The 23284-nt window shown below is 40.7% G+C and overlaps 1 protein-coding gene across 1 annotated transcript in view; it reads left to right on the top strand.

Moving 5' to 3' along the window:
* The first annotated feature begins 4342 nt into the window (after nucleotides 1-4342).
* LOC128296929 (uncharacterized) overlaps nucleotides 4343-23284 on the top strand; it is a 30815-nt gene continuing 11873 nt past the window's right edge. Inside the window, exon 1 of the mRNA XM_053032461.1 lies at nucleotides 4343-4513. Within this exon, the coding sequence (XP_052888421.1) occupies nucleotides 4426-4513 (88 nt within the window). The 5' untranslated portion in view covers nucleotides 4343-4425. The remainder of the gene's footprint in view (nucleotides 4514-23284) is intronic.

Below are 23284 nucleotides of genomic sequence, written 5' to 3'. Positions count from 1 at the left end.
ATGCCGGCATGCAAGTAAGTGCGGTGCTGCACATAACAGTTTCACCAAGTAGTGCGAGTTGCACTGGAGTGAAAATGTTGTCCGCGCAGGTTGCAATGCTCTGGTAAATGCAAAACAATTGAAAATAAATTCGTATACGTGCCATTGGATCGGAGAACGTGATGTCGGTTGCGGTCAAGACGGGGTTTTCCTTCACGCCCGCGCGTGTTAAAGATCGCGGTAGGGGATCAGTTGAAAGCTCGTGCTTTATTTATGAAGATCACATCCAAGTTCACATCGTTTTTGCACTGCGCGTATTGTAACGGACTACGATTAAAAGCAATCCTACAAAGTTGTGTAATTGTACAAATTATTTCATCTCCAGGAGAAAGCCTTGAATGTTGTTTAGAGACTGATTCACCATTGTGTTTAGATAACGTACCTCGAAGTTTTTTTTAATTCATAAAGAACGATCAAATTTCGTATCTTAACATTCGAGCGTTCCAATCTTCTATACCAACCGCTTGTCTTCAGCATTGTGTATAATAGACGTCTTACATAATTGTGCAGTATTGCTGTTTCGGGTTCCCTACATTGAAAGCAACGTTCAACATGGTAGCAGACAATGTCGCAAAACCTTCCGTAATATTAGAAATTGCAATCGGCCGATGCACTCGCCTAACCATGCCCATGCATTCTGATGCAAACATGCATTATTTGACCTCAGCTGGTTGGATGGTGAAACCGTACTACACTGCTTGGTACATTGCCAATCCCGGCAACTGGATAAAGGATAAAGATAGATTAAGGTCGGTCAGCCGGTTTGGGGTTTTGTATGCAATTCTAAAAGCTTTGCTAATCGATATTTTATGTTCCGTGTGTTGTTGCATCGTGCCGTCGAAACTCGCCGTCGCACACAGTCTGCTCACATTTGTTTAGCTTAAGCTACACGAAAAAGCGATCACGGGTCACACTTTCAGCCGGATGGCGTCTTCGGAAGTGTGCTAAAAGGTTCCTTTGCGAAATGGGACAGCGACACGAATGTGATACAGTGTCCGACATCTTACCGTGTTGCGAGACGTGGAAGTATTTGTGAAAATCGAACTAATTAAATCTGCATCTTGGCCTGCTGGCCTGAAATTCACGATTAAATAGATAAGTTCAAAATGCACTAGAATACAGAGAGATATATTAACTAATTTAATAACATGTATTATTATGTTTTGACTCAATTTCAGAGGAATAATAGCTTCTCATGAAATAGTCAAACTTCACATTACAATTGATGAAGCGGTGACCTGGCTAGCTGAATTGTTGAACCGGGATTTGTGATTGTAGGCGATGCTTGGTCCACGCAGCTGGTATTGAAGATTCTACTCATTGTTCCGAGAGTTTCCCTCTTGTAGCTTGGGACGTGAAGTACATAAAATGAGTAATAAACTCTGAAGTATCTGGATCGGGATAACGAATAGGTAGATGGTATGCTTCGAACAAATTAACCTTCTTCCATCCCAATAGAACGATAGAGCAGCTTTAAAATGAGCGTAAAGTTGAAAAGCTTCGTTGTCAGTTGAAAGAAATGATTTTGTTACTGCGTGAATTTCTCCTACTGTTCCTCATTTCCTGCCACCCTGCTACCGTATGTGGTGGAAAGCAACAGTTTTTCCGTACCGCAAGCAGTCAACTTTGTCATCGCTTTGTTAGTTGTGTAAGCTGGCATTCATCGTGGCTCAAGAAGTTTGTGGGTCGTGTGGATAAGTGAATGGAAGGGGGGGGGGGGGGAGTGGGGAGGGAGTGTTCCGTTGTGGTTGTTGGTTAGATTATTTGTGAGGTTTTCTAGTGACGCTTGTGATGAGTTGTGTGCATGTGATTGGAAGTTGCCGCAGAGGTTGTGTGATATTTACTCAATCGTCGTGTGTTGTGTTTGCTCTGTGGTTGCAGTGCTTTTAACTTGGTTTTTCATAAACAAATGACAACAGGTTTATGTCGTGTAAAAGTTTTCTCCTGACAATGGTAGACTGAATTCACTCATGAGTTAATTGTTTTGATATTTTATTTAAGTGCTTATGTTATTTATGACACCAGAAAATAATAGAACCACTAACAACTTAGTAAAATAATTAAATTTGCATCTATTAAAATTTATTAATAACGAAAGATTTGGTATCTTAAGTATTTATGGCAATATTGAAGAAAAAAAGAATTACTTAAATAATATAATTCGTATAAAAAGAATTGTCTTTAAATTACGTTAGTAAAAAGATGTCCTTTAAGTCTGTTTAAATGTAACACATACAAAATGGATTCAAATTGTTCACAGGAGTCAAAGGACGATTCGCCAGAAATAGTATAAGCAAACCCCGATCACTTCTGTGCTGTAATACGTTATATCCCCCACTCTACTACACTTCTTCCACTTACCGTCTGTCATGGACAGGAGTGGATTATCCTACTATATTCAAATTGCTTTGAAACCCGGTCGGAACGGAATGAACCGGAAGAGTTTTGCCTGAGAACAGTACTTAGATTAGATTTATCGATACAGGGGAATTAGTTTCTCAAGTTCCGAAACGTAGCAATGCAGACTCTATGTGTCGGACCGTATGTGTAATGAGTTGGGTTTATTTTTTTTTTGTCAAATATGTTTGCAAATGTATCAAAGCGAGGGATTATCTGTTGCAGGAAAAGCAATACATGAAGTGCGCAGAAAAGGTTTAATATAAATTATCACCATAGTTTAAGGAGTTTAAAGAATTCTAATCAATTTAAAATAACTTAAACGCTAAATGCTGATCAATCTAGCTTAATGCACGAATTTTTAAGTTTATAAGTTATAAATTAGTATTGTGTAAAAACACTGTCACTTTGATATGGTTATCATACAAGAAGGCTCTACTCGTTTTAATATCTTTTTCTGTTTCTTTTTTTCTCGTACTCTTTTTACACTACATCTCTGGCCTCTGGCTCTATTTTATGACTTGTATTATCTATCGTATTCTTTCGCATTATCACAATAATTTATCGCATTACCGCAATTATATATCACATTTAAAGAGTTGTACCTAAATTTATAAATTGAAATTCTTTCATTAGCTAGGCTATGGTGTGGGTTAAGTTTGCATGTAAAAGGTTAAATAGTATAAAAATAAAATATTATCAAAAATTGCAATATCCAATGGAGCCGCCCAGTACTTCTTGAAACAATGGAGTAGGATGAGTTCTAAAGGTCTGAAGATTTTATAGTTTTAAATATACTTTTGATTCTGAGACAGAAGGAACAAAATAATATAAATTTCGATCATTCAAACTGAAATTTGAATTGTTCTTTTACAGTGCATCAACTACAAATCTTCTTGGAGGACTTGTAATGTAAGTGAGAATGAACTCAATTGCTGTCACAATGAACGGAATATAAACAAAGGAGCCAATGCGAGAGCTCTTGATTTTTACGAAATAACTCTCAACTCTTGCTGGCCGATTGTAGTTGAATTTTTACCACGTGTGAATGATGCTGGTGTTAGACACAGTGCCATAAAAACATAAACATCGTCCATATAACTGGTCTAAGGACATTCATTCATACGGAAGCTTCCGAACAACACCCGAGCGTGACAGGAACATCGGAACGGTTCACTCGTGAAGCATTTGGTCGTTCGGCTGTACGAACAGCTGATCAGTGTCGGGCTCGAGTGTTGCTGGCTAAATTCAAACGTGCTTTTAGCCAGTTCTGGTCCTGAGCTCGTTCCGAAAGGACGAAATTTCTATTCGGTGCGTATTCAGTGGAAAGTGTTGGTGAAAAAAAAAACGTGTAAGAATAGATCGGAAGCGTATGTGAAAAGCGAAATCAAAGTAGTATAGTTGTTGTGTTGTTTGTTAATTGTGCACTCGCTTTCCACAAAGTGTCCAGAGCGTGACATACCTTTGGCACAGGAGTCCGACACCGATTGACGTCATCATGAGGTATTTAGTGCCGGTCTGTGAATTCTTCTGGAGTGTAAATTTTTAACCTAAATCTGTGCCAACCTTACCTTATAATTTAAACTTAAAATGTGTCCCTAAATGTGGTTGATGTACCGTTTAGTCTTGACGCAGCATGTGTCTCTCAATGGTGAGATGATGAGAATAATGTGTGAAAAATAGATTGTGGAATGTTGCGGAAAATTCGGGTAAAGTGCGTTTAAATATTTTATGACACACACACACACACACATAGGCGGGTGTGTTCCGAATGGAAAGTGCCACCGGGTAAATGGATGAAGAAGGTTAATCATTTCCTAAGCATTTGCGCTTGGATGGGGTATGCTTTCCAGAGAACACGATCATGCTGGAGGATTATGTTGGGTAAGGGTGTAAATGTGGGATAAATAAGCAAGCAAGCGAAAGATTTACCAAAAGCTGTGTGATTGTGTTGGTGAGTGTGGTGAAAAGCAAACAAAATCCGTCGCTATGGAGATTCGACAACGTGCTGCCAGCGCTGGGAAAGGCACGACCGGCGCAACAATCACAGTCATGCTGGTACTGCTAATAGTAAAAGGTAAGAGACATTTCGGGTGTTACATCCCTTTCATTCATACTTTTGAGGTAGAAAATAAAAACACACTTTCACAAACAAAAGCTAAAAATGTTTATTGCGTTCAAAGGGACAAATTACCGAAAAGAAACATTTGTTTCACAGAGTATTTAATTATTTGTGATTCTTTTGCAAATATTTCGTCCAGCTTTGTTTGACGCACACAGCTGCGAACCATTTAATCGTGATATATTGCATATTTGACTGAACGGAATCTGCTGCAGCCATCAATCTGGATTGAAAGCGTGTAAAAATGCGCCCTGTCTACAGAGCGCTCAGCTGGCGAATCGGTTGTTTTTGCCGATGATAGGCACAGCATTTCATTTTTTCTGTACGAGAAAATCATAAATAAACAGTTGAAAAAAAATAGCACAATAATAATATAATTTAAGCGAAGTTGAGTCGATTTCGAATCGAGTAGAAAATGTAACAGACAAATATTTACTGGAACAAATAGCACTGAATGAATGAATTCTGTACCAGTGTTCCAAAAACACATACCAACGACCAACGAAAGGCACACTGATTGAATTAACCGGGTCATCAATCTTACCACGCAATATCACACTTGATTAAATGAGCGAGTTCTGTTTACAATTTCGCTTATGCTTGATTCCAGCAACAACAAAAAAAAGGAAGCTCAATTTGAATTTCGTTTCACTTTGATGGAAATTAGAATTGCAAAAATAAATTTAACTTTTCCAAAGTTTCACCCGACCCGTGGGTATCATCGAAATCATCGCAAAACCCCCCCCGATGTTGTGTAAAGGCGTACCTGTGTGGTACCGATTGTTGAATAAAACTGTTCGCCCTTTGCAGTAGGCGGTGTTGGTTGGGTGATGGATCGATTTTAAAAGACGTGCAGCATGAGGCGCGATATATTCCTTGCACGTCGTTCGGTCGCGTCGGGGTTCGTACGTTCGTGGTCTTGATCTTTGGCTGCTCCTGTGCGGCTAGGATGGTAAGAGGCGAAAGACCTATTTTCGGCCGTTTGGCATTGCCACTTTCAGTGTTCGGTGCGCAAGGATGATAGGACGATGGTGATTCGATTTTTCCGGAGGCGTAAGCATCGATTGATGGCTCATTTGTTACTTGTAGCCAAAAATTAATTTAATTCAGAGCGGTTGACAGGAACTCGTTTACGCCCTGGGATGGGAGGGGGTGGCTAGGGGAGAGGGATAAGGAAATGGATTAAATTGAAACTTTGCGGGTTCGATTTGCGCATCAAGAACTGAAAGCGAATTAGTTACTGCTCGTGACAGTTACACACAGTTGCTCGATTTAAATGTTTTGAGCAGGAGTAAGTGTTGAAGATGGTACAGCATATTGTTATCAACAGCTTTAGCACAGCAAATAGCAATCCCAAATTGTTTCTGCTTACCAGCAAAAGCGTTAGATTGTAAGAATGCGTGACAGCACTATCGGTCTCTGCATGTTTCGAGCAGGAAAATTGGGATGTACAGCAACTCCCTCGCGCGCCACACACAGCCAACACGTGGCTGTCGTTATTAAACACTCGTTTACGCCCGCTTGTTTGTGCATGACCTCATTCGTTTTTGTTGTCATCGGTTTTGTTCTACTTCCCGGGCAGTGTCACGGAACAGGCAAATACACCGCGCGAAAGCAAGAACAAAGGAAAAACAAATATATCATCAAAAGATAGATTTGTTTTTCGACTGTTTTTCTATGAGCGGTTAGCGGAAATGTGAGTAAGAACAAAAAAAAAGGAACCAGCTCCCCTTTGGGAATTGGTCCAACGAGTCGTGTGTTATTTGAAAAGCATTTTCTTTTCCGCCAACCCGTGTTAGACAAGGTGTGAGTCTTTTTTTTGCTCTCGCTTGTCGTTACTGTTTGGTTCCCGGTAGTTTCTCGCACTGTTTCTGTTTGGTTCCCGGTGGGAAATGCTTGGAAAGGTGGAGGTTTCCGGTTCACCAGACAGTGAATCATTTTCCGGAATGGAAAACTGTCTATTGCACGGTGGAAAACGCACCCACACACACACATACAGGGCACACAGAAACATATTGTTCGTTTGTTGCCTTTATCTGTCTTACCCACTGCGTCCGCTGCGAGCTGCTACATGCTGTGTGTGTTACAGCTACCAGTTACATTTGAAATTAATTCCCGGTCCTTACAGATATCCTGAGGGCTTCCGGTGTAAAGCGATATTGGTAGCTTTTGTTTTAGCTACGATATTTTATCTTTACGACGTGGTTAGTAAATCATATCGTTTGGTTTTGTACTTTTCTTTCATTTCGGTCAGCACCGTATGTTAACGTTTTAATGGAAAACGAAGGAAACGTTGGTTTTGTGATGTTTTCATTCCCATCCCGTAATTGAGTTGGGAGCGGGACTCAATGCGGAGTTTGTGCTTTGTGTCATTCCGCACGGTTTTGTGGCGTTTTTAATGCCTGAAACGGTTGGGTCAATTTCAAACGTTTGGAAAACTGTAGGGTAGGTAAACATTATTTTATTAGAGCTATTTTGTTTTTACAAAATATCTTACATTTAAGGTCTTATTCTTAAAGATGAGTAGAAAGACAGGATATCTTGATAGTGACGTTAGAGTCTTTATTTTGAGAAAATCAATTTGTATTTTTACAATCCATCAATGCACCCTGAACTGGTAATAGAATAAAATAGAAATGCCGTACATCGTTATCCGGGCCGTCTACCGTTTAAACGATTTCTACATATAACAGGCCCTTCATCTTTGCAGAGCAGTATTTGAAGCTGGAGATGATAGGTCAACGTTCAAAGTCTTCAAATGTTTTTTTGTATTACCCAATGTTATTGTTTATACTCAGCCTCAGCTTAATAAACGCTGTATAGAAAACTCTCAAGTCCTTGTCGGACGAAAACAAAGTCTTTTGCTAACTGCCATTTTTTCACTCTCCGACGATTGACAATCCACTGTAATCGAGCTTACAAAGCGTTCAATTTGATGTGTTTTATCACTGAAGTATAGTATTACTAAATGGCTCCATACCACTTAATTCTCTGTATCTTGCTGATATCGTCTTCACTTGTGGTCTACTTTCTTCTGTACTAATAACGCAAAATGCGTCTTTAATGATATCAGGGGGATGAGGGATGATATCAGCATTGTCTGCATCCGAAACCTCAATCAATTATGTGTTCATTGATTACGGTTACCAAGCATGGGTTTGAAGTAGTACGCTATACGGATAAATCGAGATCACATGAATACTGATTTTTCAGATCAATTTAGCAAAATAATATATGAAAATGAAATGAATAGAATAATTGCTTAGTTTGCATTTTGAATATACCAAGTTTAATAAAGTATTACAGTGAATCGGGACTCGACGGTTGCCGAATAAATGAATAACTCAGATAATAGATCCCAAGCATCCCCTTTTTGTGATAAATATTAGTTTTTGTTGGTTTTTATAGGTGTCTGATAATTTATTTTTGTAAAAAAAAATTGAAGTTTTAAAAAACTTTGAATACATGTTATCTTCTACTTTTGGAACTTTGATTTCTTCTGTCATCGGTGTTGCAGTGACGGTAAATGGTACCCGTATAATCGGTGTTCTACTATAATTATGGCTATTATAGAACACTTTTGATTAAAACTTCCTTGTGGATCTTTGTTGCAACATTGTAAAGAATAATTGTAATACGCAAAAGATAAAAAATACTGTTAAACGTTACTTAGCAAAACATGAACGAAAGCCAAATAACAACGAAATAGTCAACCGCATAGAACATCCTAATTTATGCCACCTCATTCACAAATTGTCAGCAAACGATGATAGTTGTGCTGGCACGCGTTTGCGAGCCTTTCTGTCGCCGGGTTTATTCCGGTGGCGCCAAGCAGACTGTCTGGCACAAGCTGCCATCAACATTTCTGAACCATCCGACCGTTGTTTAGTATGCGAACTATGGACGACCGGGGGAAAGGAAGAACAAATCTAGAAATCTGTTCCAGCGGAAAAGATGCTACGGTACCATTGCTTGACGCATGACGGCATGACAATACCAGCGCCTTGGCGCCATGAATGTTTATTGAGGCCGGCTTTTTTTTTCATTCATTTGTCCGGAGGCAATAAAGAAAGGAAGTTAAACTATGTGTGTTCTTGCCTTCTAATTTTTGTGTTCTCTGTAGCACTACATTTAATCACCCATAGAATGGCTGTTCGGCTGTCACGCGTGCTGGAATCAGTTGGTGGTACGCAAGAAATTGTGTTGAGTTATGAAACATTTTTGCAAGCAAGCAAGCAAAAAAGCTCCATTTGTGCTGCCGTGACCTGGATTCTGTCCAATGAGAAGCAGCTTTCCAAATGGGTGGATTTTTGCCGACCATTGCCGGCTGCTGGAATGACTTTGAGTGTAGGCCGAATGTGCGGCGCCTTGGGCATGTTTTGCTCCAACATCAGACAGTTTGGCTCCGGTCTATCTGTGACTCATTAGAATTGTTAGTTTATTGTGGGCAATATGTTTCAGCTGCTTTTTCATACGTAAGCAAAATAGTTGCAATGGTTTATGAATAATTATTTGATGCATGATACGACGCAGTGTTGCACACATTTTGCGCCGCTTTTAGTTAAGAGTTATTTTAAACTATTCAATTTTGATTGTAAGTCATTAAAGGATGTTTATTTTCGTCTTCATTTTGCAACTTTAAAATGTTTTATCAAACTCTTTGAATGCTAGGAAAACTCCACGATACCGAACCAATAACGAAACAGTCTTCAATTCTGTTAGCAAACTAACAAGCGCCTTTTTGACAACTTTTTACCTTACAAACCTCCCACAGCATGTCGGTGCTGGCATAGTTTTTTTTTGTGAGCGGGAATAAACTTTTTCACCCCTTTTATTCAGCAGCCCCGGAAGCCCGTCGGCAGCTGGATTGGGGGGGGGAATTTTATTTATCAAAACTTAAAAACTTTCATATCGCTTTCCGTGTCGTCCTTCGCTTTCACGGCAACCGTGTGCATCGTCGGTGTGCAAAATGTTGATCAAGATTGTTGTCGTCTTACCAGATGTCGTGGGTTGAACAGAGGGTTTTTTTTCTTCTGTTGTTGTAGTAGTTCTGGTACCGTTTTTATTGAAACAAATCTCCGGTACGGTAAAGAGTAGCAAACGAAACGAAATATCAAATTTTGGGTGTGTGTTTTTTTGTGCTCCTTCTTTTCGAGCTGCAGCTGAGCTGCAATTTTGCGGACGTAGAAAGTTTGTTTTCGAAATTTATTCATACCCATGCTAGTGAGCCTGAGTTTTTTTTTGCTTGCACGTTGTACCACATGTGGTTTGGTAGAATATCTTGCTTTGACATGAAGGAAGAACTTGCGGTACATTGCACTAATTTGTTTGCACTGCTTTCAGTGCTACGTTTACTGTTTAAATAGTTTCGATAGAAATTAAGGTTTCTTCTGCTAGTTTCACTGTATAGCCATTGACTGCTTTTTATGCTTGGGAAAATGTGTGGTTCGAATTGTTCTTAATAGAAAGGGTCAATAAATAGATATCAAAATCGAATTTGAAAACAGTATGCCATACATTTACCATTACATACTAATTCATACCATAATGTAGCATAACCAGTAAAACGTAATTTATTTTGGAAATAGTCTGCAGTTGAGGTGTTGCATGATAGTAGTGGCGCCAATCTTCACACGAACGAACCGGCCCAAACCCCCATCTGGATCAATCCCCCGTAAGCAGGAATGACTGTCCAGCTACGGGTAAAGCAAGCTAAAAATGACAGGGCTAGACCTCTTGAGGTGTTGAAAGTCTGCAGTTAAGTATAGTAAAACGAAAATTTAATTGTTCTAATTAAATATCAGATTAAATATTACATAAGACATCAAATAAGCAAATATTTAAAGATAATTTCCTGTTGATTAATTTGTTGGTGTATTTTTTTCAGAAATTGTCACGTAGCTTACTGTCAATGATCGCCTTAATCGTATCGAAAAATGCTGCAGATTCGTCAAGTATTCGCGAATATTCTATATCTATATTTTCTATATCTAGCTTAAATATTATAGATTGGATATTGGATATTATAGATTGAACTAAATTGCTTCTTGGGTCAAGCTTTCTTCTTCTATTGGAAGGATATAAAGGTCAGATTACATGAGAGAATAGGCAGAGACAGCGGCGGATCAAACGGTAGGCGGAGTAGGCGGTCGCCCAGGGCCTCGCCGTGTTGGGGGTCCCAAACAACTTGTGCCGATTGTGCGATTTTTGAAAATTTTACAGCAGAGTTTATTTATAGCACAAAATCTAATTAAAAAGGTAAAAAACTGATCGAAAATCGAAATATATCCTTGGTTAGATAAAACATTTGTTTTATTTGATTAGCTATATCGGCCCAGTTACACGGCTACGCAAGTGAAGTATGCAGTGTAATCAAACTCCTTCTTCTTTATTGGCACGACATCTTTAGGATGCTTAAGCCTACTGTTTCTAGTTTTTTTTTTACTTTATTTACCCGTAGGATAGTCAGTGCTGCGTACGGAGTCGTACGGTGGTCCAAATGAAATTTTTCCGTGGTCCTGTCTTGTACAGACCGACTGCGCTACCAATACACCATCTGCCCGCCCCGTGAACCCTTTTTTTTTTTTTTTTTTTTGTTAACGGGGAGGGAACCTTCAAAAGGTACCCACCTAGAGGGGCATATCGCGGCTAGACACCGCCCCTCGAGATGGGTTATGTGGGATTCATCATGAAGCTTGACCCGTGAAGCGAGTCAAGCGACCGATGCGACCGCACTAAACCACTCCTCGACCTGATCCGAACCCTGCCGATGCGCTGATGTGCGTAGTACTCCATGCGGGGTCGTGTGTGCGTAGCACCCTTGCTGTTGCGCACTGCTGCGTCGTCCTTCCTGGTTGTCCTCGCTGCTGCTGCCGCTTCGTGTCTTCCGTCTGCTGCTGCTGCTGTTGTTCAGAATCCACCCGTCCGTGGCCGCCACTCTCGGGTGGGTCCTAGCTCCTGCTGCTGCTCTGGTTACTCGTCGCTACCGCTGCTGCTTCTGTTTTCCGTTGTCCTGGTGTTGTTGGTGGCGGGGGGCCGCTATTGCTGCCTCCGTTGATCCGCGTTCCTTCGTCGCTGCTGCCGTCGTCTTCTGGCCGTCGGCGGACTCTCCTCATTCCACCTCACTTGGAGGCTTTTGAAGATTGTCCGTGCGGCCGTTCGGACTGCTTCCCATGTACTGCGGCTGGCACACATTTCCGTGGCAAGGTTGTCCATCGTCAAGCGGGTGTGGCTCTGTTGCTGCATCTCGTGTTGTGCTCGGGCGAACCGTGGACAATGGAACATCACGTGGTCGACGTCTTCCACGTCATGCTCACACACCGGGCAGTTAGGCGAGCCCTCCAGGATACCTTTGTTGACGAAGTAGCTCCGCAGGAATCCGTGTCCCGTTAGGACTTGGGTAAGATAGAAACCGCCCCGTGAACCCTTATATGCCCTTTTACTTCAACCTATTCATGTATTCTATTTCATGAACGGGATTTTTTCATCTGTTCGTAAATGATCCTACCGTTAGATGCTAGAATAGAAACCATGCTTGTTTTCACTTCCGAAATATTCGCCAGCAATTGCCATTGCGATACTCGAGGTGTGGTATTGTTTTCCCTCACCGATTGAACCGTGAAAATGTCCAGCCTACGTGTATCGAAACAGTATTGTGGTGGAGTGTTGTGTTTAGTATTTCGATTGTCACAATTTCTGCAAACTTGCAGCCGGTAATGATGTTATAACCGACACAATCTGTCAGTGTACTACGAAATAGCTAGCATTGTCATGGAATATGAATAAAATCATATTGCAATCATTAGAACTCTCTTTTCCGTTTGATATTTCATACATCATGGTTCTTGGAATACCATTTCTGTTTTTCTTGATTATTACTTATTCGAAGCTGGATTGTAGGTTCAGCTTATGTCCACCCATTCCAAACTGTCCAAACACTTCATCATATCCCCGTGTAGAATACTGTTCAAACTACATTGTTGTAATCTCGGTAACATTTACATCGTTGTTAGACTGAAATTGTTTTAATATTTCCAATTCTAAATCCATACGGTTGAAGATCATCGCCGCGAAATCGTTGATCTAAATTAAAAAAAGAACACGAAAAAAGATACTTGAAGAAATCAATGCACACAATTGTTTTCAGATTTCCGATACAGGAGAGCATGTTTTTCAAGAGGTGACATCTGCAGCTTATGACAAATTTGCCCATCACAATTGCTATTGCATAATATCAAACACGTGAGAACGATCGCTAATAAGTAAGATCAATAAAACGGAAAGCATCCTTCATCTCGCTCAAACTTTCCGTTGGCTGGTACGAAATTCCATACAAAACCAGCTGTTTTCCGATTTCCGATACCAGGAAAGCATCCACGGAAGAGGTAGCACCTTATACAGCAATTTTGGTCGAAAACCGCAGAAAGGTATGAATTATTTAAACACTAACTTTCCCGTTGGTCATGAAAAATTTCTTCGAAAACTACCAGTTTTTAAATGTATAATACCAGGAGAGCATCCACGGAAGAGGTAGCTCCTGGTACTGCGCCGGAAGGTATGCAATCACCTTGCAAAGCAATGCGCCGTAAGGTATGCAATGTTTATACACTAAATTTTCATACAAACCAGCTGTTTTCAAATCTCCGATACCAGGAGAGCATGTTTTTCAAGAGGTGACATCTTCCTTCCCCCTCCCCCCCCCCCCCTTGGCAACCAAGATGGCGACCAAGATGGTGGCCAAGATGGCGGCCAAGATGGCGGACAAGATGGCGGACAAAATGGCGGACACAAGATGGCGGGCAAGATGGCGGACACAAGATGGCGGACAAGATGGCGGACAAGATGGCGGACAAGATGGCGGACATGATGGCGGACAAGATGGCGGCCAAGATGGCGGCCAAGATGGCGGACAAGATGGCGGCCAAGATGGCGGCCAAGATGGCGGCCAGGATGGCGGCCAAGATGGCGGACAAGAAGGCGGCCAAGATGGCGGACAAGATGGCGGACAAGATGGCGAACAGAATGGCGGACATGATGGCGTACAAGATAGCGGACAAGATGGCGGACAAGATGGCGGACAAGATGGCGGACAAGATGGCGGCCAGGATGGCGGACAAGATGGCGGACCAGATGGTGGACAAGATGGCGGCCAAGATGGTGAACAAGATGGCGGACAAGATGGCAGACAAGATGGCGGACACAAGATGGCGGACACAAGATGGCGGACAAGATGGCGGACAAGATGGCGGACAAAATGGCGGACACAAGATGGCGGGCAAGATGGCGGACAAGATGGCGGACAAGATGGTGGGCAAGATGGCGGACAAGATGGTGAACAAGATGGCGGACAAGATGGCAGACAAGATGGCGGACACAAGATGGCGGACACAAGATGGCGGACAAGATGGCGGACAAGATGGCGGACAAAATGGCGGACACAAGATGGCGGGCAAGATGGCGGACACAAGATGGCGGACAAGATGGCGGACAAGATGGCGGACAAGATGGCGGACAAGATGGCGGACAAGATGGCGGCCAAGATGGCGGCCAAGATGGCGGACAAGATGGCGGCCAAGATGGCGGCCAAGATGGCAGACAAGATGGCGGACAAGATAGCGGCCAAAATGGCGGCCAAGATGGTGGCCAAAATGGCGGCCAAGATGGCGGCCAAGATGGCGGCCAAGATGGCGGCCAAAATGGCGGACAAGATGGCGGACATGTAGGCGGAGGTGGGTGGTGACACGAGGGGGTGGTGACACGAGGGGGAGGTGACACGAGGGGGCAGATGTCGGCCAATCGGCTGCTAATAGACGGCTAATCGAAGGCTATTCGACCGCCATCTTGCTCGGCTGGTACCAGGTGTCACCTCTTGAAAAGCATGCTCTCCTGGTATCGGAAATCTGAAAACAATTTTTTGCGCTGCTATGGTATAGTGGTTTTCACAGTTGACTAGTTGATTTGGTCATTGGACAAATTTGTCAGTATTTTGTCAACTCTCGTGGCTCTGCACCTAATGGATCAAAGAATGCTTAAAACATAATCAATTGTAGAAATAGTTCAGTAAGTAGAAGCTCATCATAGAAATCAACCGTTAATTTTTGTTCATCGCCTAAAACATCGACGTGAGCGAATGATCATGGAGGTAGTCTTCCAACACAAAAACTTGACCTAGCATTTTAGTTTTTAAATGCTAAAAGCTATGCAAATCTAACCGACTGTGCATAACACAAATTATTATTATTATATAAAATTTGCGTTGTTTGTTTAATGGGATACACAATGTTAAACAATCCACTAAATAATAAATGAACAAAAAATCAAAATTCACAACTTACTAACTCGCTCATTCTGTATTGCAAACTGTATGACAGGTGATTACCCCTTACAATGCATCAGAGAATAAGCGATCTCCCGCCAGGATATGCAATATATACGCGGCATATTTACGTGGAGTAAATTGATTGGATGAATTTTCCTCTGCATTCGGCTCCATCTGGGGATCATTCTCATTGATGACGCACCACTATCTGTGTTAGTCCCCGTGTTCGATGGTCTCGGCTGTCTTCCTCGGCGACGTATCTTAAACATAACATGAGTCCAACCGGCTTCACCCCGTGGAAACAGGATCGGGTACTGTAGTGGTCGCATCATCTGGTTGGTCTCATACACTGACCTTAAGGATCCTGTAGCACAATGTTGCAGCACAATCTCCCGTGTATATTCAGTGCTACCGGTGATATCGTCGGTGTGTTGTTCCAGAACTGGTCAATACCTGGTTTACGTGAAAGAAGGCAAAGGCGCAGTTCATCGCGAATAGACACGCGTTCATACGTATGACTGAACATCCGTGTTAGGAGATTGTGTGTGATAAATACCCGCTGCAGGTTAAACAATAGCGATTAAGTTCACCACCAAATGCTGGTGCTTGAGTGTTTTGTTAAGTTAAGATCGAAGAAGTATAACTGAGTGTTGCATGGCAAATATCCCGGAAGCACAGCGAGCGAACCAATTCGATGGCAAAGTGTTCCTTAGATGCTTTAGTTGTAAATTCCACCACGTGCATCTTCTCTAAGCTGGCGCACGTATGAATGTAGCTCCATTTTGAAAAGTTCAGATACAGTGGTAACTGGAGTTGGTGGTGATATAGCCGGTTCCGATATTGTATTCGAAGATGGTGATGGCCCTGGCGGACCATTTGAAGAAGATGATTAGGGGCGGCCCAGCGGCGGATCAAACAGTAGGCGGAGTAGGCCCCTTCTTACTGCGCTTTTCGCCTTGTCCCATTTCAAGTCCCCTCAATGTGCCCCTTCCATCCTGTATCGTTTTTAAAATTAGAGGCCCCAACTATATTTCCGCCCTGGGCCTCCAAGGAGATTGATCCTCCACTGGGCAGAGACACGCATAATTGTATCCGAATTGTCCTAGAAATTGTGTTTTTTTTCTTGGCATGGTTGAATATTTAAAATACATTTTACCACGATGTACTACTTGTACTTAGTGTACTTATTGAACATAGCTTTTGTTCTATTTGAGTAATTTCACAGATATGTTCACAGTGGAGCATCTTTGAGTGGTTTTGAGGTTAGAACATTTTTTGAAATATGAGCTTACAGACGAGCTTTTCAAAACAAAAAGGAAAGCCTCGGGCTTTGATTGGCTCTAGTAGAATGAGTAGGAGAAGAATTAGTATGAGATACGATTACACAACTCGCATAGTTTAAAAATAGACAGCTGATATATTCGCACCAAAGTTTTTCACCATAAATCCACCTGCAATGTTTTCCATTCGAGGATTTGCGAACCTCTTCAATAAACAAAATGCTTTCAGCGAGTGCTCAAGAAGCGCAAAATAGATGAACATATTCATGTTACTTCCACAATCGCACCGTAACTTCGCGGTGCAACCCGTTAGCTTATGCATAACATCTAGCAATTTCCAGCCGGCTGTTTCCGCACTTTCCGCTGAGAACTAATTAATTTTACCAGGCTGTCAAAATGGTACCCCACAAAATGAGATAAGCTGAGCATTAATTTTTTGTTCGGGTTGGATCTGCTCCTACCACGCCACGCCATTGAAGTTGGTAGAAATCTGTAAAGAAATCGGAGCTCCAATTTGTGTGCTGTGCCTTTTGTTTTTCTCACGGTTTAACCTCAAGTCGTGCTTACAAAACCTTGCCTGCTGTAAATATGTTGCAAGAACCGAAAGATTTGTTACGTAGCCTTTAGGTACGTGTAGGCGGATATCAAAGAAACCACTTCACCCTGGTAAACACGTAGCACGGAATGTATTCGACTTGTTACAGTGCGATGTGGGTTAGTAAAAAGGGATAGGTTAAAATTAAACAGCGTGGAAGTATGCGAAATGCGTTTTTATTTGATGTTTCTATTTGTTCGTTTCTTTTTTTTTGTCAAAATAAAACAAAAGAATAGATATTTTTCCACCAGCTTCATTCCTGATACGAGCATAGACACAATGTACAGCCTACTTCGACTAACACTTTCTGTTCTCGAAATTTTTTGTTTTGAAAAATGAACCATCCAAGTAGTCCTCGTAAGTAGTGTAAGTAATATTATTCTAATTATTGTAATAAATATATCTAAGTATTATGGTTTAGTTTTTTGGCATTTATACATTCAATTACGTTCTTTTAAGTGTCTGATCTCTAAAAGATTATCCCCAGCGTATTTAAACATACATTCAGAAATTTATGATCTGTGCAACATTGCTAAACGACCTTAGTTAATCGCTGATTTAGGCTTATGTTTTAGCTAGATCAAATTACGCACACGGAAAAGGCTTTTTATAAACACACACACTAAACTCCATTGTAAGACAATCCGCTTAGCAGTTTCATTTCATCATATGATTGAAAAGGATTTGTGTCTGTTTTGGTGAATTATCAATCAGCTCAAGTATTATTTCTCCCTTTGAAGATTACCACCGAAAGTGAACCGGCTGATCCTAAGTGGACCATTACCGTTCGCAACGGGGGCAGTAGGTGTGGAATGTTTTTATTGCCCTCGAAATGTATAGAGTGTGAAGAAACGATACAAGCGCATTTAACAGACAACCCTTCCATCCACGGCTGGGTTTTCCATTCGGGCTGTAGTTCGTTTTTTTTCCTTTCGGAGTGAAATGTATATTTTTTTAGCTTGTGGTGTTTCTTTTTTTTCTATCATCAAATGCCACCTGCCATGAACGATTTGCATATCATCGTTTGCCAAGCCCATCGGTCCCTTTTTTTTTTTGGAAGGTACGACGGTTTCATACGTGTGTAACTAAAGCTTTGCTTCTTATCATTCCGGCCGGAATTGTTGTTGCTATCCTCGAGTCCTCAAAAGCACACCCTAACACAACCACTTAACTCGATTGCTCTTTCCCGTCAGTCAAAAGTCGCGCGGCCCTGGTTCGTTGCTATTGGTCGGAAATGGTTTTGCACCGTGAGCGCGTAGTAGAAGACGACGACGACGATGATGATGATGATTTAGTCGGATGTTTTGTTGGTTTTCCCCGAATGTCCATTTTCGCAAATTGCATTTGAACTGTGGATGCAAAACCGAGCAAGACAACTGCCTCTGTTTGCCTGCCGGGTGCCATCTTGTAATCGGGCAGCGTGTTTTCGTCACGACGTCCGGGGAACCGGTGTTTTGCTCATCGCGAAGATTGTGCAGCATTTCCATACGCAGCATAAGCAGGGCAGACAGTCGATTATCTGGCGCCGAAAACAAGTCTTCGGGGATATGTAAGTCATCAACAGAGATTGGAACGTATGATACGAGCTTGGTGTCAGCGTTTGTGCGGACGTCAACATGACACGTGTTGGCGACGTGGAATTGTCGGATATATTGATAGCGTTAGGATATTATAGAAACAAGAAGAATTGAGAAATTAATACGAGGAGATTTGAGTAAGATATGGGCGAGCATACTTCAATTTCCCGAGAGTTGTAGCTGTAGACTTCTTGTAGCAACGTTTCCTCAGCTTGTGCGAAGAAAACTAGGGTGTTGTTGGGCAGTGTTTTCACTTTCAATATCATTTAAATTGGCTTTAAACGTCCATTCCAACTTTAATGACGAACATCTGAAACATCTTTGCACTACAGCCACGAGTTTCAACTGTAGTTAATAGAACCAAGAGACAAGAGACTGATTGAGATTTGTTTAAAGTGGAAGATGGGTTTTTTGACAATGATCGAAACAATCAACCATTAATTATCAAAATGTTATGATAGGTTCATAACTTATTCAATATTGTATTTCAAAAAGTAATTCTTATATTATTCTTGTTGCAAATTCGGATTTTATAAGTATATTTTAACAGCCTCGTTATAATTAGAGACGATCAAAATTTATTACTCTTCTTTATGGATTGCAACAGGAATAGGGCGTGATCCTCGGAATGCAGCCCTTTTTATTGCCTTGCTGGTGGCGCCCTCTCCCGTCATTTGTTTCAAGCTCCCATCCTCCAGATGAGCAGGTTGTGTCAAAAACTTTGACAATTCTTATACTAAGATTTTTTTGCAAATGCCAGAATAATTTTTAATTCACTAAAGATACGTTCTTGCACGTTTAGTCTACTAACAAAACAGTTAAATAGAGATTTGAGACTTAGTAAATCTATAAGTGGAAAATAAAATAATGTAATAATAATGTATTAGCCACTTAAAAAAATAATATTACATTACGGAATCAATTTAGGTACTTGACGTTGCGTTGTCCAAGCAAAGACAAAATAGTATTCCTACCATTGTAAGTAGTACGACATATAACACAATGTGCTTAACAATTCCAACGATTCAACATCTTTCCGGTTGACTAAATCAGCTACCTTCGTTTATCGTTCCACACGCTTTCGCCCGCAAAGTGATCGTGATTTACGAGCTGCTAAGCGGGTCTAGGTTGGCGAGTCACAATTAGCAAACCCTCGGGCAAACCTGTCGGCGGAATCGGTGTGAACCGAACGGCCACCGACGATAGTGAAAGTAGCACTTGAGCGTGAGGATTATTGAGACGATGAAAGCCCGAAAGCTAGGCAATCGTACTTTTACCGCCTTAGTTCCACCACGGTTGCGTGCTCTGTGTGGGGGGCATTATCAGCAGTCGTTGAAGAATTTCCCTCTATTAGCCACTTATTTCCATTCTCCCATCCCTGAAGAAGGCGCCATGTTTTCGCCACGTTTCCAGACAGGTGGGCAACGAAATAACGACGATAAAATCAGACTTTATTGTCGGTTCGTGAGCAAAGGCATTCGTGTGAAGCGGAAGAAACTTATCATCGTACCAACAGGGGCAAAAGAACGTGTTATCTTTATCTGGTCTGTACGATAGCTTTCAGCGAGTGGATGATCCCGGAAGAAGGTGTAGAAACTAATAACCAGTATCGTATAAATTGCGCAAAACATGCCGTCAAATAGATGGGACGGTGAGTCGTAATTTTTATCTTTAATTTATAAGAAAAATTGCGATTGTGAGAAACTTTGGGATTAAGCGATACGACACGACTCGGTCTGGACGCGTGGGAAGTGACAAGCTCAATTAGAAATTATCCGTAACGGATGCTGTCGTATATTAGTGAGCATACATTTGGATAGTAAATAAAATGTTGAACAAGATTCATGAAGTTGAAAATGTGGATGTTTTATATGATATATGATTTTTTGACAGAAATTATTAGGGAGTTTAAGAAAACTGTAGACTTTTCATCGGAACTAATTAGATGTAACTATGAGAAATACGAAATTATCTAATGCTAATCTAATTATTAAATTTGTTTTTCTTAGCTTAAAAAATTCCATCTAAATAATTATCTTTAAATTACAGTACAAAATTAAGTGTTATACAAACCTTACATCGAAGCGTTTATATTTTTTTAAAAATTTTACACATTTTTTTATTGTGGGAAGATTGAACCGTTTATCTTATTTTTTTAATATTAATTTGCTTTTTCTTAAATTAAAAAATATATTTATTTTGTTTAGTTTTACTTTTTTTTAAATCCAATTAATTTTCAATAATTAATTTTACCTTTTTGAATCCAATTAAATTTTAATAATTAATTTTACTTTGTTTAGTTCATTTTGACTTTAGACTGACTGAAATATATTCAGACTGAGAATTGCGATAATGACGAACGTCAAACCAGGGCCCAACATGGTGCTGATTTTTTTGTTTTACATTTTTACATCAAAACACCTTTACTAAAACTAGTGGAAGGTGTGCTCGACCCTAATGCTTGATAAGTAAATGCAGTGCACATACATATCGCTAAACCGCCCAACTTGTTCATACATTATGAATCAAGCCACTGGATGAATCCCTTCAACGGGAAAACTTTACTCGCAACTGTTTGGTTTGTTCGGGAACAAACTCTCAACTATCTCACTCGTGCTAAAAGGATTATCAAGAATTATGCCGTAAGTAAGTTTCGTCGGAAAAGGGGCACTTGTGATGGTTTAAATTGTGTGGCAAGATTCACCAAAAACTTGGCGAAACACTAATCACCTTCACAGCCGGCAAACACTGTTTCAGCGCGAAGTGAAGGATGGACCGGAGTTGCCATTAGCGGACAGATGAATTTGGCTACGGTCACTATTTTAACATGCGAAATTTCGAGTTAATGCTCGCAGCAAATAATGTGAAGTTTACACAACCGGTGCAATATGCTTACGAAGAAAGGGTGGATGTGGACACAGCTAAGGCGGAGATAAGCTTTTAAGTGATTAATTTACCTGATTTGTGCCATAAGCTTCAGGGATTTGGGAGCCATGTTACTGAAATACATTTTAACGCGCGGAAGACGTTAATCCTTCTAATTATAAATTGGTGTTAAAGTTCTTAATGTTTCAAAATTCCACAATTCGTAGTGAGTGTTTAATTAATAGTGTTTTCAATATTACTTTAAAGTGTGTAGTTCCAATCCAAAATTTCACAAAAAAAATTTCTCAATTATTGTAATAGGGTTTATTACAAAGAGCAATAAAATGTTCTCTGCTTCCCTATTTTGGTATGTTTCAAGCTTCAAAATTCCAAACAAACAAAAAAATGCATAATATCTGCATCAGCCTAAACATGGCAAGGAATGTTCAAGTATATCAAAATGAAGTACAGCAATGCCTTTCATGTTGCGCAGAAACATTCCAAAAGTGAAGCTCGTAATTGGTTAGTTATATCCTCGGGAGCATGTGGCAAACATGCTGCCAGCTCGTTCGAAAGCCTGAAATGTCCATGACACTAATACTCGAACGAAGCGTTTGGGAGGATTTTACCTTTCTCATACATCACAATCTGCATGTTTCCGGATCTAGAAGGCTGTTCCCATGCATCATCAGGTATCTTGATGGGATGCGTCTTTCCACGGGGAACCTGATCAAGATTGGAAACGACTTGTGCGCAATAAAAATGCTGAGTGTAAGCTCATGAAAAATGGAATGAAAATAGTATGCAACCGCAAGCGTTTGAAATGAGGGCAAAACGGTTTCTGCGCTAGCACACTCTACCATAGATCCATCGTTAGTGATCTTTTTTCCACGATAAGAGCAGCGCCGATTGAGCTTGGGGGAACAGTTTCAAAATGCTACTGCAAAATGTCGTAAAGCTTAGCAACGTAGCAGAATAAGTAATACTCCCGGTATGGTAATCGCTTTATTTTCACTTGTTACTATTTTTTAGAAAACTTTAAACTTAAAATCATTTTTCTATTTAGCAATGTGCATTAAACATACTGTTGCAAATTTTATGCGCTAAAAATTACTTGGGTACAAAAAAGGGCATTAAAAAAACAACAAATAAAAAAGAGCGAATAAGACGGCAAAGCATAGAAAGAGCCTTGATCAGATTGTGACAGAAATTGTACAGAATAATTTATTGAGCGCTCTATTGCTTTATGTTTCATAAAATCAAAAATGCAAATTTAATTCTCACTCCGGTACTCTCACCAGAACCGAGCTATAAGTGATAAAGTTTGAACTATCGTTTGATGGAGTAGTCTTCAATTGATTTTTTGAAGCTATTACTTGTGAGTTCCGTTCGTTATAACCCGACAGTAGGGCAGTATGAATTTTAATATTCATACCATGCATTTCCCTTTCAGCATCAGCGGAGGATTTAATTGATAGAAATGGAAATCGTTGACATTGCGAAGATTGGTTTTACTTCATTTGTTTCAAATTCGCCGGTGTCGTTCTAATGAAGCTACCAGTCCACCAGAATTTTTAATTTGATGCACGATTGTGAGGTTATCTTTGACGTCAAGGAGTGCTTCATTCATATGTGCTTTAAAATTACTCGCATGGACGACCTAAAAGGACCATACGGGCTGGATTGTTTGGTGATATTCCCATGACGTAACCAGCCCACCGGAGCCACAGCACGTGGCTCTATGTAGCGGATAATACTGTCGTCAGTTTTTGGCAAAGTTCATATCTTGGGGGTGTTAATCTCAAATATAATAACGTAAAAACATCATGCTAGTATTGCAGGAGAATGTTCGGGTTAAAAGATAATTCTTTGCAGCGAGGAAAGCAAGCTGTTTATAATATGATACAGATATACAACGGGTTTACTTGCAAATGCATGTTTTCAGCAGCTTTTTGTTGTTTTCCCATTTCAGGAGATACAGGAGATCAGCTTGTTTGTGGACTGATTGCATGAATTCATACTCCCGGAAGTCTTTTGAGTGGGAAATTTTCCATTTCAGCTATCAAATAATTCCCAATAAGCTCTCAAATG

Source organism: Anopheles moucheti, chromosome 2, assembly GCF_943734755.1.
Source record: "Anopheles moucheti chromosome 2, idAnoMoucSN_F20_07, whole genome shotgun sequence".
NCBI lineage: Eukaryota > Metazoa > Arthropoda > Insecta > Diptera > Culicidae > Anopheles > Anopheles moucheti.
This window is presented reverse-complemented; position numbering and strand designations above follow the sequence as displayed.